General features: G+C 56.5%; 4 protein-coding genes across 4 annotated transcripts; 2 read left to right on the top strand and 2 right to left on the bottom strand.

Moving 5' to 3' along the window:
- Nucleotides 1-907: 907 nt before the first annotated feature.
- EAH_00000720 (hypothetical protein, conserved) lies at nt 908-5,055 on the bottom strand (the record flags this gene model as incomplete). Its single annotated transcript, XM_013396716.1, has 8 exons — nt 908-1,245; nt 1,363-1,552; nt 1,921-2,277; nt 2,380-2,572; nt 2,705-2,796; nt 2,924-3,266; nt 3,422-3,480; nt 4,003-5,055. 8 exons carry the CDS (start codon nt 5,053-5,055, stop codon nt 908-910), a joined length of 2,625 nt encoding a protein of 874 aa, XP_013252170.1.
- Nucleotides 5,056-5,716: 661 nt separating this feature from the next.
- On the top strand, nt 5,717-7,321 carry EAH_00000730 (hypothetical protein, conserved; the record flags this gene model as incomplete). The annotated part of the gene is made up of 1 exon (XM_013396717.1): nt 5,717-7,321. One exon carries the CDS (start codon nt 5,717-5,719, stop codon nt 7,319-7,321), a length of 1,605 nt encoding a protein of 534 aa, XP_013252171.1.
- Nucleotides 7,322-7,901: 580 nt separating this feature from the next.
- Nucleotides 7,902-15,119, bottom strand: EAH_00000740 (cation-transporting ATPase, putative; the record flags this gene model as incomplete). Its single annotated transcript, XM_013396718.1, has 10 exons — nt 7,902-10,244; nt 10,439-10,746; nt 10,955-11,105; nt 11,408-11,696; nt 11,997-12,232; nt 12,673-12,785; nt 13,130-13,213; nt 13,367-13,685; nt 13,898-15,027; nt 15,113-15,119. The coding sequence occupies 10 exons, from the start codon at nt 15,117-15,119 to the stop codon at nt 7,902-7,904; spliced, it is 4,980 nt and encodes a 1,659-aa protein (XP_013252172.1).
- A 598-nt stretch (nt 15,120-15,717) lies between these two features.
- Nucleotides 15,718-17,408, top strand: EAH_00000750 (membrane-associated calcum-binding protein, related, putative; the record flags this gene model as incomplete). Its single annotated transcript, XM_013396719.1, has 5 exons — nt 15,718-16,086; nt 16,214-16,256; nt 16,359-16,450; nt 16,542-16,602; nt 17,065-17,408. The coding sequence occupies 5 exons, from the start codon at nt 15,718-15,720 to the stop codon at nt 17,406-17,408; spliced, it is 909 nt and encodes a 302-aa protein (XP_013252173.1).
- Nucleotides 17,409-17,548: the final 140 nt, after the last annotated feature.

Genomic DNA, 17,548 nt, shown 5'->3' on the forward strand with positions numbered 1-17,548 from the left:
GCAACAGCTGCAGCAGCAACAGCTGCAGCAGCAACAGTTGCGGCAGCAACAGTTGCGGCAGCAACAGCTGCAGCAGCAACAGTTGCGGCAGCAACAGCTGCAGCAGCAACAGATGCGGCAGCAACAGCTGCAGCGGCAACAGATGCAGCAACTGCTGCTGCTGCAGTTGCAGCTATCCGAAGGACATTTTTCCTACGAAACGTAAAAATGTGTAAATATTATGCTTCACCTCCCCTCCTACAGCAACAATAGCAGCAGCAGCAGCAGCAGGCGGTGCTGCTACTGCCAGGGCAGTTTAGGGGTACAACGACACGCGATAGGCTGACCATTAGCAGCAGCAAATTGGTGCAGCAAAAGCAGCAGCAGCAGCAGCTGCAGTAGCATCAGCAGCAGCTGCTGTCGTCACACGTCTAGATGTAGCTAGCGAGCAGCAGCAGTAGCAGCAACAGAAGGAGCAGCAGCTGCAGCAGCTGATCTGCTGCAGTTGCTGGTGCCTTTGGAGGCCGCTCTTAGAACTATGCTGCTTCCTCTGGCTGCTGTTGCTGCGCTGCACCGTAGAGGATTTGCAGTAGCAGCAGCAACAACAGCAGCGGCTGCTGCAGCAACGAAATGCCACCCCTTTAAATGTACGGTCTGGGAAAAAAACAGCAGCAACTGCTCCAGCTGTTACAGCTGCAGCAGCAACAGCAGCTGCAGCAGAAACAGCTGCATCAGCAACGGCAGCTGCAGCGACAGCTGCGGAAGCTGCAGCCGCAGAAGCTCCTGCAGCAACAGCTGCGGAAGGTGCAGCAGCAGGAGAAGCTGCAGCAGCACCAACTGCTCCTGCAGAGGCTGCAGCAGCAGCAGCTGTAGCAACTGCTGCATCTTAAAGAGGCTGCAGCAGCAGCAGCAGCTGCTGCTGCTGCTATTACGTGCGGCGAGACGGTGCGGGCATTGGCCGTAGCGCAGCGAGCAGCTTCGCGGTTGACTCTGCTGCTGCTGCTGCTGGCATTGCTGTTGCTGCTGCTGCAAGCTGCTGCTGCCGCATCAGAAGCTGCTGCTGCACTGAGGGTTGCGCCTGCTGCTGACGAGGAGAGGGAGGCATGCTAGGTGAGGCGGTAGCGAAGGCAGCAGAGGCTGTCTCTGTTGCTGAGTGCTTGTCCTGCTGCTGCTGCTGTTGCTGCTGCTGCTGCTGCGGCACGGAGTAGCGATCAAGGTACAGCTGCAGCTGGCGCGACGTCAGCTCCTTGTTGAGGCGCGCGTTCACTGCAGCAGCAGCCGCAGCAGAAACAGTAGTTGCCGGAATTGAGGGGCAGCAGATCCAGCAGCAGCAGCCAGAGCAGCAAGGGCAGCAGCAGCAACAGCAGCAACAGGAGAGCTCACTTTCTTTCGATGCCTCTAATTCCGCCTGAAGCCTCTGGACTTGGGATGCGAGGCTTTGACATTCTGCATGCAGCATTTGCTGCTGCTGCTGTTGTTGCTGTTGCTGCTGCTGCAGCTTTTGCTGCTGCTGCTCCCTCTGCTGCTGCGCGTCTTCCAGCTCCTTAAGCTTCGCCTGTGCTTCTTGCATAGCCTGCAGCAGCAATCGAGCAGCAGAAGCAGACTCGGCAGTAGCAGCAGTCGCCGCAGCAGTAATACCACCAGCATCAGCAACTAAAGCAGCAGCAGCAACAGCAGCAACTCACCGCCGTTGCTGCTGCAGCCTCTGCAGCGCTCTGCTTGGCCTTCGCTTTGCTGCTGCGCATCGACTGCTGCAGCTTGGCGACGACTTCATTCCCCTAAACCACAACAAACACGTTGCTGCTACTGTTGCTGCTTCTGCTGCTGCAGCAGCAGCTGTTGCTGCTGCTCGCACAGAGGGAGGAGGATAAGACACAAACAAATGAAATAAAGAGACAAACAAATGTAATAAAGAAGACAGCAGCAAACTCGCAACCCTACGCGCTCTAATTCCCTTAGGAGATGATCGACTTCAGCAGCACGAGCCGCATGCTCTGCTTTGAGTTGCTGCAGCTCCTGCTGCTGCTGCTGCTGCTGGCTGCTGCGCTCCTGCTGCTGCTGCTCCGCACGCTGTGCTGCTGCAGTCGCCTCCTCCACCTGCTCCTGCAATCTGCTGTTCTGCTGCTGCAGACGCTGCAGCTCTTCCATCTGCAGCTGCTGCTGCTGCTGCGCCTGCCTTGCTGCTTGCTGCGCTGCCTTTTCAGTTGCTGCAGCAGCAGCAGCAGCAGCACGCGCCTCACCCAACTGTTGCTCCACCACCTGCAGCTGCTGCTGCTGCTCCGCAGCAGTGGCCTCCAGCTGCAGCAAACGGCACAGCAACTCCAGCAGCAACCCAAAGGCTTCGCAACAGCAGCAGCAGCATCAACAGCAGCAGCAACAACAGCAGCAGCAACAACGCACCTGCAGCACTCGTTGCTCTGCGCTCTGCAGCCGCTGCGTGAGATGGTGACACTGCTCCTCGTGCTGCTGTTGCTGTTGCTGCTGTTGCTGCTGGTGGTGCAGCAACAGTTGCCGCTGCTGCTCCTCTGCAGCAGCAGCTGCTTCCTCCTGTTGCTGCTGCTGCTGCTGCGCGAGCTGCACCAGGGACGCCTCTCTGAAGTCACAGCAACACCCGATAGACGAACGATTTGGTGCTGCAGCAGCAGCAGCTTCTGCATTTGCTGCTGCTGCTGCTGCTGCTGGAGATTGCTGCACTGACTGGGAGTGAGGAACTGCAGCTGCTTACGTCTGCTGTTGCTGCTGCTGCAGCAGCAGCAGCAGCTGGCGGTTTTCTCGTTGGAGGTCCGCTGCAGCACCCCGAAACGTCGCGCAGTGACGCTGCAGCAGCAGCAGCAAACCCATAGAAGCAGCAGCAGCTGCATACACCGCAGCAGCCGCAGCTACAGCAGCCACAACAGCAGCAACAGCTGCAGCAGCAACGGTAGAGGAGCAGCCAGCTGTTTACCTGGAAGTACTGGAGGTGAGATGTGAGGTGCCTGTACACCTCAGCAGCTGTCCCTGCTTTCAAGTCGAAGTAGAGATGAATTAACTCTCTAAATGCATTTGTCTCTATGAGACGCAGCACAGCTGCAGCAGGAGGCCCTTTGGCTGTTGCTGCAGTTGCTGCTGCTGCTGTTGCTGCTGCCACCGCGCGCCTCGCTGCTGCAGCTGCTGCAGGCGTCTCCTCAGAAGACAGAGCCGTTGCTGCAGCAGCAGCAACAGTGGAGGCTCCAGACAAACCCGCAGCAGCAGCAGCAGCAGCCTGCGCAGCAGCAGCCTCTGGAGACAGAACCAACACTGCAACAAGCCTGCAGCAGCAGCAGCAGCAGCAGCAGCGGCAAGGTGCACGAACTGCAGCCAGAGCAGCAGTAACAACAGGTGCAGCGGCAGCACCAAATGCAGCAGCAGCACCAAATGCAGCAGCAGCACCAACTGCAGCAGCAGCAGCAGCAACCCAGCTTACCGTTGCTGCATCGGCTCTGCAGCGGCGTCAGCGATGCATTCCTTCACAAGATCAACAACCTGCAAGGCCGGGCAGCACCCCAAACCCTAAACCCTAAACCCTAAAAAGCGCATCCCAAAGAGAAGATGCTGCTCACCACCTGCAGCACGAGGGTTTAGGGTTTGGAGGCAGGACTAGGGTTTACGGAGGTTCCGTATGAGAAACAGGGCTAAGGGTTTAGGGTTAATGAGGGTTAGGGTTTATGAGGGTTTGGGGTTTATGAGGGTTTAGGGTTTGGCTCTGGCTTGCCCTGAATCCGAAGGCCTTAAAGTCTACACGCAGCTGCTGCTGCTGCTGCAGAGCAGCAAAACTGCTGCTGGAGATGCTGCAGCTAAACAAGAACGGCGGGCACTCCGGGTCGCTCAACTCCACGCGCAGCCCCTGCAGCAGCAGCAGCAGAAGGAGCAGCAGTTAGCACGAAGCGTTTGCTGCTGCATTCAACGAGACGGCAGAAGCAGCAGCGAGAGCAACGACCGCACCAGCAGCAGCTGCATTAGCAACTGCAGCAACGGCAACAGCGGCAGCAGCAGCAGCGGCAGTACCTCGTTATCTTTGTACAGCCTGAAGCACAGGCTTCTAGCATATCCAATGTTGTTGCTGCTGCTGCTGCTGTTGCTGCAGTCCTCCTGCGTTGCAATACGAACCTTTAAACGGGAGCTGAACATACACACCGTGCCTGGCGCAGCAGCAGCAGCAGCAGCAGCAGCAGCAGAACACCAGCACCCGTCCACGCCGCAGGGCCCCAAGTCCCGCAGCTCCTCGCTGCTGCAGCAGCAGCTGCTGCTTATGTGCTGCGGGCTGCCGCCTAGCCACCCTCGTGCTGCTGCTGCTGGGTCTCCTGCTGCTGCTGCTGCTGCTACTGCGTCTGCTGCAGCAGCAGCAGCAGGGTGCGTCTCAGCGTGGTGCTGAAGGTGCCATGAGGGATCTGTGCAAGGGTATGCCGGGACACCGCCGCAGCTGCAGCCTGCTGCTGCGGTTGCTGCTGCTGCTGCTGCAGAGCTGCGGCTGCCAGCAGACAGGAGAGCGGCTCCTCTGTAGCAAGCAGGTACGGGTGCAGCAGACAATTGTATCTGGTGCGGCTGCAGCCGTTCCTGCTGCTGCTGTTGCTCCTGCTGCTGAAGGTCGTGAGCAGCAGCGGGCTGCTGCTGCTGCAGGGGGAGGTCCTGTTGCTGTAGCTGAAGCTGCTGCTGCGCCAGCTGTTGCCGCAGGCGCTCTACTTCTTCGTGGATATTCTGGCGCTGCTGCGGCTGACTACGCTGCTGCTGCTGCAGCTGCTGCTGCTGCTGTTGGTGGTGCTGCTGTAGCAGCTGCTGCTGCTGCCGCTGCAGCAGCTGCTGGTGGTAGTTTTGTTCAGTGCTGCTGCTCCGATGCCACTGCACAGCAGGCTTTGGAGAGAATGTTAAGTGCTGCTGCTGCTGTTGCTGTTTCTGCTGCTGCTGTTGCTGCTTCTGTTGCTGCAGCTCGCCCAACCAAGTCGGCTGCAGCTGGGGACTGAGTGTTTGCTGCTGCTGCTGTGCAGTGTACACTCTGTCCGCAGCTGTTGCTGCTGCTGCTGCTCGCGCTGCAGGACCTGGAGGCCCAGCTAAGGCCTCCATCTGCTGCAGCAGCATGTAGCAGCAGCTGCCGCCTGCGGCGCTTCCGCTGCTACTACTGCTGCTGCTGCTGGCCCGGCAGAAGGCAGCAGGCACAACAGCAGCAGCAAGCGCAGCAGGTGAAGTTGTTATGGATGCCTTCACTGCAGCAGTCCCTTGCAGTGGGCGTTAAACAACGGGCACAGCAAATTGGCTGCAGCTGCTGCAGCAGTTGCTGCGGTTTGTGCTGCTGTTGCTGCAGCTACAGTGCCGGTCTCCACGGTTGAGCGCGAACAACTCGGCATGCTTAAAACTCAGATTTCGGTGCTGCTGCTCCTGCAGCAGCAGCACCAGCTGCAGCAGCAGCAGCCAGCACCACGATCACCACCTCCGCCACCCCTCTTGAGGCAGCCCCGTGGCAGCAGCAGCAGCAGCAGCTGCTGCTGCTGCTGCTGTTTGTCGTCTGATTGAAGAAGACATTTGTATTAAATATATTAAATTTATTATCCTTCTGCATGCATGCGGCCTTGAGGCGAGCGGCCTAAGCGGCAGCAACCGCAGCAGCAGACACACGAGCTGCTGCAGCAAAACCCTGCTGCTGCGGTAGATTCCTACAGCGGATGTACGCTGCTGCCTGCTGCGCTGCTGCTGCTGCTGCTGCACCATTTGCTGCTTGTCTTTCAACATGAGCTACTCTCAACGGGGGCAAGACCCTTCTGGCGGCGGGGCCGCAGTAGCAGCAGCAGCGACAGCCGACACCGCAGGAACAGCAGCAGCAGCTGCTACTGCACCTCGTGAAGAGGCCAGCGTAGCAGCAGCAGCAGCAAAAGGTGGAGCACCACCAGACTTCGCTGTAGATCTCATTACTACTCTCTACAACGGCATTCTCGGCGCAGCCGACGACCTCTGCAGCAACAGCAGCAGCAGCAGCAGCAGCAATGGCTGCAGCAGCAGCAACGCGGAAATGTGCCGAGCAGGGCTGCAGCATATGGCAGCAACAGCAGCAACGCTTGCAGCAGAAATGCTGCCGCAGGAGCTGTACGACGCCCTGCAGCAACTTGCTGCGCTGTCTTCGCGTCCAGCAGCAGACAGCAGCAGCAACAATCACATACCAGGAGAGGCAGAGCAGCAGCAGCAGCAGCAGCAGCAGCAGCAGCCACCGCATGCCCCTGCGGTGGCCGTCCCCTTTCTTAGCCTAGAGGGCCCTGATATATGCGTGCACTTCCCACCAGACCCAGCAGCAGCAACAGCAGCAGCAGGCGCTGCTCCAGAGACAGAAGAAGGAGCAGCAGGAAAAGCAGCAGAAGGAAGTGCTTCAGACCTGCCAGAGGCTTCTAGTGCCTCCGACGATCCAAGTGGCCCGCAGCAGCAACAGCAGCAACAGCAGCAACAGCAGCAGCTGGAGCAGCAGCAAGAGCAGCAGCTGCTGCACCTCAATGAGCAGCAGCTGCGTCTCCTCTGCGCTGCTGTTGCTGTGCTGCACGATGCGGCAGCAGAAGAGCTCCAGGCATTTTGGAATGTCGCGCCCCATTTGCTGCAGCAGGTGCAGCGAGCTGCTGCAGCAGATGCAGATAGCAGCAGCAAGCAGCAGCACAAACCCACAGATTTGCTGCTCACCACCTGTAAGGAAGGGCCTGCAGCTGATGCACTGCAGCAGCTGCAGCAACTCGCAGGGGGACGCAGCAACCTGCTGCTTCTGCTAGGTCTGAAGCCAGCAGGAGCAGCAGCAGCGTCAGCAGCAGCAGCAGCAGCAGCAGGAGCAGCATCAGTAGCAGCAGCAGCACCCGAGAACAGCACATGTGCAACGAATTTACCTGAGGAGGCACAAAGTGTGCGCACCGAAGTTGCAGCAACAGAGCAGCCTGCAGCAACAGCAGCAGCAGCAGCGGCCCCTGCTGCTGCCCCTCGCGTTGTGTCGCTAGCAGAAATAAAAGACCTCTTCCTGCTGCAAGACATGCAGCAGCAGCAGCGGCGCAACAGCAGTGCTGCCACCGTCTCGGTGGTGTCTGTGGGGTCGAGCATCCCGAATTCCCCAGCAGCAGAAGCAGCAGCAGGAGCGGCAGCAGCAGAGAGCTCTGGACCTCCGTCTCCACCTCCAGCAGCAGCAGCAGCTGCTGCTTCCACAGCAGCAGCAAGAGTAGAGGAGAGGAGCGGGCTGCAGCAAGTCGCGCTGCAGCTGCAGCAGCTACATGCAGCAATCCGAGAAGAGACGCGGAAGCTGCAAGAGCTCTGTTCTTTCTACGATATGTTTGCAGCCCAGTCCCTTGGCATTGCCGCTGATACACCTTAGCAGCAGCAGCAGCTGCTTCTGCTGCTGCAGCTGCAGTGGCAGCAGCACAGCAGCAGCTGCCGCTGCGACACACACGTGCACTACGCTGTGCTGATTGAGCAGCAGCAGCAGCTGCTGCTGTTGATGCTGTGACACCAGGTATACACGCCCGCGTGCTGCAGCAGCAGCGTTGCTCGCAGCGTGCAGCAGCAGCAGATGCTGCTGCTGTGGGGCGGTCCTCCGTTGGCTGTTTTTAGGAAACGGTATCTGCGGCTAACAGCTAACTGGCACCTCCCTCATTGGCTAGCTAGCTAGCTAGCGGGTCCAATTAGTTAGCTAGGTAGCCACACACAGCTAGCTAGCTAGCCAGCTAGCTAGGCACGCAGCTAACGAGATAGCTAGGTAATCATAAGCAGATAGATAGCTAGCAGTCACACACAACTCGCTAGCTAGCTAGCTAGCCAGCTAGCCAGCGAGACACGGAAGCTGTCGGGTACTGTCAAATAAGAAAAGGTCTACAGGCCAAATGGCCAACAAGAAAACGTTGTTGCTGCAGCAGCAGGAGATAATGCTACTGCAGCAGCAGCAGCTGATGCGGGTACTAGTGCCGCCGCTGCCGCTGCTGCTGCAGCTGCTGCTGTTGCTGCTGCTGAAGGGAAAGGGGCTTGAGGGGCCCTTGTCTAAACGCTGCTGCCTTCTTGCATGCAGTAGCAAAGAGCCACGGCGCCACAAGATCTGCTGCAATGAGGAGATAGAGCTGCAGCAGGAAGCTGGTGTCCGTGAAGAGGACGAGTTCAAGGGTTTGATTGAGGAAGGGTGCTAACTGCAGCAGCAGCAGCAGCAGCAGCAAGGAGCTGCCGAGAAGCATCTTCTTTAGGTTTTTGTTCTGCAGCAGCGGAGGGGCCCAAGGGGCCCCCTCATAGTTTGCAATAAAAGTAGATATATGCATTGTTAGCAGCAAATAAAAAGTAGCGGTGTTAACTGCATCCGGTTGAAAAGGCTCTTCAGAATCGTACATGTACATCTCCCCCTTCCCGCTGCTGCTGCTGCTGCTGCTGCTGTCACGAATGGCGCGAGCTAAAACCCAAGTCCTTGCTAAACACCAGACGTGTACAGCCGCCTGAGCAACAAGGGAGACGATGCCCCAGAAGGAGAAGACAGAAGTTGGCGGGGGTCTATCACCCATATACTGATCCTGCTGCTGCGGCTGCTGCTGCTGCTGCTGCTGTTGCTGCTGTTGCTGCTGCTGGTGCTCGACAGCTGAGGAGTTGAGGCAAAGGGTAAGTGCTGTAGACAGGGCGCTCTCCAAGGCTGCCTGGAGGTCGCTGAAGCGAACGCCATCGGTAGACAAGACAGAAAGCGAAAATGCAGATACACTGCAATTGAGAGCTATGAGGCGGTGCAGCAGCAGCAAAGCAGACAAGCAGCAGCGGCCCTGAAGAATAACCCGAGAGACAACGCTAATGCCGCTCTCACGACAGGTAAATGCTGCTGCTACAGAAGCAGAACCTAGAGGCACTAAGGTGCTGTCTCCTGCTAATCCATCTAGAGCTCGTTCAACAAACTGCTGCCGCTGCAGCTGCAGCTGCTGCTGCAGCTGCTGCTCGTAATGCTGCGCGTGCTGCTCATCCAGAGCGTCGTGCTGCTGGTTAATCTTAGCATGAAGCCTTGCATGAATCTGCTGGTGCAGCAGCAGCTGCTGCTGTGTGTTAAGCATGTGAGTCCGCGGATCGTCCAATAGCTGCAGCTGCTGCTGCTGCAGAAGCTGCATCTGGTGCATCTGCTGCTGCTGCAATTGCTGCACCTGCTGCTGCTGCACATCCTGCAGCTCCTGCATCTGCTGCTCCTGGTGCTGCTGCTGCAGCTGCTGCTGCCGTGACTGCAAACCTCCGGCGCTGCCAGCTGCGCCGGATCGCGCAGCAGCAGCAGCAACAGCAGCACAAGGCGAGCTGGACAGGACAGACACCCCAACAGCAGCAGCTTTTAAAGCCCCAATATCATTTGCACCGTCGCCGCACATCAAGACAGGGAACCCCTCAGCAGCAAATGCATTAACTACTTGCTGCTTCTCTCTGGGAGATAGACGAGCGAAGACACGCACGTAACGGACGAGCTGCCGCAGCAGCACCTGCTGCTCCTCCTGCTCTTGCTCCTCCTCTTCCTGCTGCTGCTGCTGCTGCAGTGCCAGTTCTTCTTCCCTCCATGCACGCTCGTCCCTATTGCCTTCCTGCTGTCGCTGCTTCTGCTGCTCCAGCTGCTGCTGCTGTCGCTTCTGCTGCTGCAGGTGCTTCTGCTGCTGCAGGTACTGCAGCACCGTCCCGCACACACAGAATGCATACGTAGTGGAAGCATGGGGCCTCAGTGCAGCAGCAAAAGGCAGCCTCACGCTGCGGTCAGCAGACACCCATTCCAGCATCTCCTCTACGCTGCATTTAGATACGCTGCGGCTGCTGCTGCTGCTGCTGCTGCTGTCCGCTGCTGCTTTTGCTGCTGCTGCTGCTGTACGACGGGCTCGAGGTTGCTGTGGCTGCGAACTGGCGGCCGCATTTTCAGTCGTCTCCGCATTCTCTGCGAGACTGAGGAAGAGCGGCAGCAGTTTTGCTGTTCCGTCGCTGCTGCTGCTGTTTTTGCTTTCGTTGGTGTCTTCGTTGCTGGTGGTGCTGCTGCTGCCGCAGCAGCTCGGGACGCCGCAGGTGCTGGGGTGGTGTATGATCCCGACATCAGCAGCAACAGCAGCAGCAGTGAGTGCATGGTCTCCTGTTAGCATAACAACTTGGTTGCCGCTGCTGCGCAGCAGCTGCACCTGCTGCTGCACCCCCGGCTTGATTGCAGCAGCAAAAGACAAAAACCCACAGAACAGCAAATCCCTCTCCAGCGCCTCCCGCGGAGAAGACTGAGGGTTCGTTGTGCACAGGCGCGCAGCTACAGCCAGCACCCGCAACCCCTGCAGCAGCAGCAGCAACAGCAGCAGCACACGCAACAGCAGCTGCACCAAACAGCTGTAATAGACGTGCGCATACACATCCCCAAAGGCTAAGCTCACAGCCGCACGGTAGCCAGCACGAAGCCGCAGAAGCCAGTCTCCTACCCAACAGCAGCAGCAGCAGCAGCAGCAGCAGCAGCAGCAGCACGACGCACTCTGCCTGTGAGTTCATCTGCCATTGAATCGTAAGAGGGTGGGACATTCGCAAGGAATTGTTTTATGCGCTCTGGGGCGCCTTTAACAGCAACGATGAAGCCTTTTTGCTTCCGCTGCAGCAGCTGACGCAGCTCCTGCTGCTCCTCCTGCTGCTGCTCTCCCTGCTGCTGCTGCTGCTGGTTGTGGGGCCCGCGCCACACATCCGTTGCTACGGTGAACTCTGCCACAGAAGTTGTACGCTGCAGATTTGAGGTGAAGGGGAAACAAAGCAGCAGAGACAGATGCGCAACCGCGTCTCCCCGCTCACCTGCAGCAGCAGCAGCACAAGCAGCAGCAGCAGCAGCAAAAGCAGCGAGATCCACATACACTAGACTGATGAAGATATTACAGGAGGTGCTTACACCAGCAGCAGCAGCGCTAACTGCAGCGCCCGTCCCCAACGACTGCAGCGTGAACAGCAGCAGCTGGGACATTGCCCCAGCAGCAGCAGCAGCAGCAGCGGCAGCAGCACGGACTTCGCAGCATCGCAGATCGCTGAGAAGGCAGCTTCCAGCCGAAGCTTTTAAAGGCCTCCAACTCGAGAGGATCTCCAACGGGTACTCCGTTGCTGTCGGGCCGCAGACAGTGGCACGAACCAACAGCTAAAGCTGTCATCAGAGGCAACTCCTGCAGCAGCAGCAGCAGCAAAAGCAGCAGCAACGGGAAACAGCAGCACAAATGCAGCAGAAAACCACAGCATGGATCTATTCGCCGCTAGACTAAAGACGGCAGGACTCAAGAAAGGCGAACTAAACTCTAAACCCTAAACCCTAAACCCTAAACCCTAAACTTTGGACCCCAAAGTGCCAAACCCAGCCTTTAAAGCCTAAAGAATAAAGCGCGGCAACAGCCACAGCAGCTGGTGGTGGTGGTGCTGCTGCTACTGCTCGTAGCCGCTGCTCGCTGCTGCTGCAACAGGTGGAGCATACCTGTTGCTGCAGCAGAGATGGTCTAGAGCTTAAATCCGTGCTTGGCAGGTGGTTCTGGGTGTGCTGTTGCTGTTGCTGCCGCCGCTGCTGCTGCCGCCGCTGCTGCTGCTGTTGCTGCTGCTGTCGCTGCTGCTGCTGCTGTTCCTGCTGCTGCTGCTGCTGCTGATGCTTGTCAAGGTCCTGAGGTTTGCTGCCAACGCCAAAGACACCCAGTAGGTTGTACTTGTGGTACGTGAGGGTCCCGGTCTTGTCAAAGGCAATAACACGCACTCCTCCTGCCGCAGCAAGTCTGCAGCAGCAGCAGCAGCAAAACAAGCGGCAGCAGCAGCAGCAGCAACAACAGAACAAATAACAGCACCAGCCGGACCTTCCTGAGCCAGTGCAGTCGCTATAGCAGCAGAAACGTACAGCAGCAAACCCCACCGCCAGAAACCCAAGCCACCGTCAGCAGCAGCAGCAGCAGCAGCAGCACAAGCAAGAGAGGCAGCGGCAAGAACAAAGCAAGTGCCGATCACCCAACAAGAAGCCAGCAGCAGTAGGACCACCAGCAGCAAAAGCAGCACGAGAGGCAGCAGCAGCAGCGGCATACTTGAGTGTGTCTGTACAGCAGACGCCTGCCTTTGCAAGATGAAGAACGCCGACAGTAAGGGTGAGAGACAGCAGCATCGGGAACTCAGGGGGTACAACGGAAGTAATGATGTGAGAGAGTGAGAGCAGCAGCCGCCAGGTAGAAGGCTTGCGGCGGTGCTGCTGCTGCTGCAGCTGCTCCAGCTCCTGCTGCAGCTGCTCCGCAGATGGCTGCAGGAACTGCAGCAGCGGCGGCAGCTGGTTGTAGTAGTAAGAGAAAGGAGACACAGGAGATGTACACGTTACGAAGCAGCAGCAGCACAAGGCCAGCAGCAGCAGCACAAACAGAAACAGCCAACCCTCCCTGCTTGTTGCATGCGGCGCCTTCGTTGTCTCAATCAAAGTGCGCAGCAACTGACCCTGCAGCACCAGCAGCAGCAACCGCAGCAGCATCAGCAACATAAGCAGCAACAATGCAAACAGCAGCAGCAGCATGCAGGTTATCTACGCAAATGTGCCGTCAACGCGCCCAGCCAACAACACGCACCACCCTAAACCCTAAACCCTAAACCCTAAACCCTAAATTCAAAATCCCAAAGCCAACTCTCCATGGCCTAACCTCTATTCCCTACGCCATACGTTTCAAACAGCCGTACGCCCCAAGCCCTAAACCCTAAACCCTAAACCCTAAACCCTACCTCCGTGGTGGCGAAGCCTGTGCGCACTGCAAGTGCAACGGGTGCGGCGTTCGGCAGTCTGCAGCAGCCGAGGCCTACGGCCCCTTCATTTTCTGCTGCCAGCAGCGAGGTCCCTGCATGCACATGAACCCACTGCAGCTAGCTACAGCTAGATATAGCTAGCTACAGCTAGATATAGCTAGCTACAGCTGGCCACAGCTAGCTACAACTCGCTGTCACTGGACGCAGAAAAATGCTCCTCGAGGCAATAGCTAGCTGCAGCTAGCTGCGCTACACCGAAACAGACAGCTAGCTGCGGCTACTCCTAGCCAGCCAGCAGCAGCAGCAACATTCACAGACAGACACCGCCACAGAGGGCAAGACCCCGTAGCAGTGACTCAGGCTGCGTTCAAGGGTTTAGGGTTTAGGGTTTAGGGTTTCCCCCCACCTGCACAGAAGGAAAATTGCTTATGCTGACCCTGCCAGTCGAGGCGCTCCTCCAGAGCCCCCGTCTCTGCAGCCGTCAGTGACAGCGCCGCCTTCGCCTGCGGTATGGCTTCTCCTGCAGCAGCAGCAGCAGCAACAGCAGCAGCAGAAACAGCAGCAGCAGCAGATGAGTGCAAACGGCGACAAGCTGCTGCAGCACGCAAGAGCAGGGCTTTGGAATGCAGCGCGACAGCCAGGGTTTAGGGTTTAGGGGTTAAAGGGTTTGCACCTGTTAGTAAGGACTCGTCAATCACCGCAGTGCCCTGCAGCAGCAACCCATCGACTGGGGCTAGGAGAGGTGCGCTGCTGTTGCTGTTGCTGCTGCTGCTGGTGCTGCTGCTGCTGGTGCTGCTGCTGGTGCAGTTGCTGTTGCTGCTGCTGCTGCTGGTGGTGCTGCTGCTGCTCCGTTTGTGCTCAAGATCCCAGCAGAAGACGTCTCCAGGAAGCAGCTCTGCTGCATTCACGAGCCGCCACGAGCACGTGCTGCCGCTGCCGCTTCTGCTGCTTTGTTTGCGGTGTACATACACCCGAGGGGGGACCGGCTGCATCTGCCGCACTCGCAGCAACTCCCTCCGGTGTTTGAATGCTGTCTGCAGCACCAGCAGCACCGCATGCAGGCCCACAACATGCGAACAGCAGCAGCAGCAGCAGCAGTAGCAGCAGCAAAAGCGAGCATAGTAAAATGAAGGCGGCTGCAGCAGCAAAACAAACAGCAGCAGCATCAGCAGCAGCAGAACAAACAGCAGCAGCAGCAGCAGACCTGTGCCTCGACAAGGGTTAAGAGGAACAGCGTAGTTAGAGGAAAGCCCCAGTATCCATCAAGCAGCCACAAGCAGACGCATGCAGCCTGGAAGCAAAAGAAAGGAGACACCAGCTGCTGCTGCAGCAGCACAGCAAATGGCGGCACCGGGACTTCGCAGCAGTTGGGGCCGAACCGCAGCTGTGCATCGCACACGAACTTATCCATCCCTCCTGCTGCTGCTGGTGCTGCTGCTGGTGCTGGTGCTGCTGCTGAAGGCAAGCCTTCTATAAGCCCCGTCCACCCTAAATAGGAGCGTAGCGGCAGATGCTGCGGCGGCACAACGGGGAAGAAGTCCCTTCTCTCTAAATCGTACAAGTACCGCTGCCCCCTGAGCGTTATCAGCAATTCAAACTGCTGCTGCTGCTGCTGTTGCTGCTGCTGCTGTTGGGCGCGGTGGGAGTGTTGAGGACGTCTTGATGCTGGTGCTACTGTAGCAATAGCTGCTGCTGATCCGCGCTGCAGCAGCTCGATGGGCACCAGGTAATCCTCCTTGTCGTCAGCCCCAGCATAAACAAACACGTGTGTTGCTGCTGCTGCTGCTGCTGCTCCACCTGCTGCAGCAGCTGCTGCTGCTGCAGGGCCGCACACACGGTAGTTCTTCCATCGCTGTAGCCGCAGCACCCAGCAGCTCGCAAGCACCAGACCGCCCCACAGTAGCAGCAGAAGCAGCAGCAAAACGGAGCTCCGCGTCTGCAGCAGCCACGGCAGCGCCTCTTCCTCGTCGCCTTCTGCTGCAGCAGGTGCTGCGTCTGCTGCTGGCAATGCATCCGCAGCAGCCGCAGCAGCACCTGCTGCAGCAGTGATAGCAGGGTCTTCTGAAGCAAAAGCAGGCACCTCCCCAGGCAAAACTCCCTCTCCTGCTGCTGCAGCTATATTTGCTGCAGCACCCTGGCCTACAGCAGCAGCAGCTGCTGCAGCGGTTGCTGCTGCTGCTGCTGCAGCCTGGTGTAGCTCCTCATGCTCCTTAACAGCGAGGACTAGCAGCACAACAGCAGCAGCTAGCGGCAGCAGGTCGGGCCTTTGCCAGAGGGATCGCGGCTTAAGTAGCTGCGCCCTACGACCAAGGGGCAGCGGATGCACCTGCATCCCTAAACCCTAAACCCTAATCCCTAAACCCTAATTTCAGGCCCCAGTCGTAAACTCTAGGTCCTATGTTTCAGGCCCTTCACCCACCCTGCATGCCCAATGGCAAAGCCAGAGAGCAACACCGTCAGGTGCGTCTGTACCCCCGGTGATTAGGGTTTAGGGTTTAGGGTCTTCGTGGTGATTTGGCGGCACATCCAGGGGTGTGGGAGGCGATGCGTGGGGTTTAGGGTTTAGGGTTTAGGATCTATGGTTTGAGGGTTTGGAGGTTAGAGTAAAGAGTCTAAGGACAGCCACTTGGAACGAAGAAAAATACCGGTGTACACGCAGCAGCACCAGCAGCAAACAAAATAAAGAATAACGGCGAGCCTGAGCTGCTGCAGCGGAGTAGGGTTTGTAGAAGAGGAAATAATTGTATTAGGCTTATGTAGCTGGTGACAAAAAAGGGGAATTAAGGTTTAGTGTTTAGGATTTAGGGTTTAGGGTTTAGGGTTTAGGGTTTAGGGTTTAGAGGGTTGGGGTCGGGGCTTTAGTAGCTACACTAGTAAACCCTTGGCGCTCTCTGTGCGCTGTCTCGCCTGGCGGTTCAACATATGGGTATGTCCTGTGGAGTTTCTGTTTTGCATTTGCATTTTTTGTGTCTGAATTCGAAAATAGTGTTTATTTCCTGCAGAAACTGTTTTCTTTTATCAAAAATGAAGGTTTCTACTTCCCTGGCGGCCGCTGCATTCGCAGTAGCTGCGGTGTCTGGAGCTGCCGGTACACCCGAAACGAACCCGAAGCTTTCGGGTGAAAAGTTGGCAGAATTGATGCAATTGAGTTTAAGTGAAATAAAAAATAGAATGGAGACCATTTTTTCTCTAGTAGACACAAACGCAGACGGCCAGATTACTGCAGAAGAAGCACAGGCCTGGAGTGCGCGACTGAAGGAAGCAATGCATAAACACCAAGTCAAACAAGAATTCATCTCAATAGATAAAAATAATGATGGTAAAATCACCCTAGAAGAGCTAGAGGTAACATACACAGACGGCAGCGACCCTGCCAGCCAGGAGGCGCACAAGGTAAGCGTTTATGGTCTAGTGTTTAGGTTTTAGGGTTTAGGGTTGCGGTGGGGGTTTGAGATTGAGGGGTTAGGGTTTAGGGGTTAGGGTTTTCCTGCTGTGAAACGGCCTCTGCGTTGGCGTGCAGGAGGACGTGAGGAAGAGATTCGCCGCCGTAGACAAAGACAATAGTATGTCTCGCCCATGGCTTTTCCTCTGTTTAGGGTTTAGTGTTCAGGGTTTAGGTTCTAGGTTTTAGGGTTTAGGGTTTGTGGCTTGGGGTTTGAGCGCAGGTGGAAGCCTGAGCCTCGAAGAGGTTACAATTCTTATGGACCCGGGGAAGGATGAAATGCTCATGCAGATTGAAGTGGATGAGATTATGGCGGTGAGTGGAAGGCTTACGCAGGGTTTAGGGTTTAGGGTTTAGGGTTTAGGGTTTGGAGTGAGTTGGCTGCTGCTCTTCTTGTTTTGTTCAGGCGCAAGACAAGGACAAGGACGGCAGCATCTCTTTGGAGGAGTTCCTGCAGAACGAAGGCGGTAAGACGAACATTTCCTTTAAAAAACCATGAGTAGCAGCAGCAGTATCAGAAGCAGCAGCAGAAAGGATAACAGCAGTAGAAGCAGTAGCAGCAGCAGCAGAAACAGCAACAGCAGCACCAACAACACCTGCAACAGCAATAGCAAAAACAGCAGAGACAGCGGCACCAGCAATAGCCGCGGACGCAGCACTATCTATTCTTTTCGTCTATACATATATTTATTATGTATATAATATATATACGCATATGTATATATTTAGATATGTATATATACACATATATATATATATATATATGTATCCATATACATTATGTATATACATATGTGTATATATATACATATATATATATATATATGTATATATGTATAATATATACATAGTATAATGCATATAATATACACACACATATAATATATATATATATATATATGTATATATATATATATATTTGCGTATAGGGACTCTAACGGATACTGAGCGTGAGGAGTTGACTCGGGAGTTTTCTTCTTACGACAAGAATGGAGACAAGAAAATAGATGAGGCGGAGCTGCGAGCAGTTATTCAAGACCCGCATGCACATGATATGCAGCAGATGATGGAGTCTCTGATGGGGGAGATGGAGGACGGTAAGATAAGCAAAGAGCAATGGACAGAAAAGTTTGAAACCTTCTCCGTCTCTATGCTCACCGACAACGGAGAGCTACTGCGCTTCCCTGAAGAATATGAAGGCATTCAGCTACCCTTCAAAGGCATCAGCCTGGGGCCAGGAGAAGAAGAAGAACTGCAGCATGATGAGTTATGATGCACTCGTGCGGCTGCTGCTGCTGCTGCAGTTGCTGCAGTTGCTGCACTTGCAGCGGCTGAAGGAGGGGCATGTAAGACACAAACAACTAAGCTGCTCGCAGCACCTCAGGAGACAGCTGGTGAGGTTACGCCTTTTGT

Source organism: Eimeria acervulina, genomic scaffold (genome assembly GCF_000499425.1).
Source record: "Eimeria acervulina Houghton genomic scaffold, Eah_scaff2, whole genome shotgun sequence".
NCBI classification, from domain to species: domain Eukaryota; phylum Apicomplexa; class Conoidasida; order Eucoccidiorida; family Eimeriidae; genus Eimeria; species Eimeria acervulina.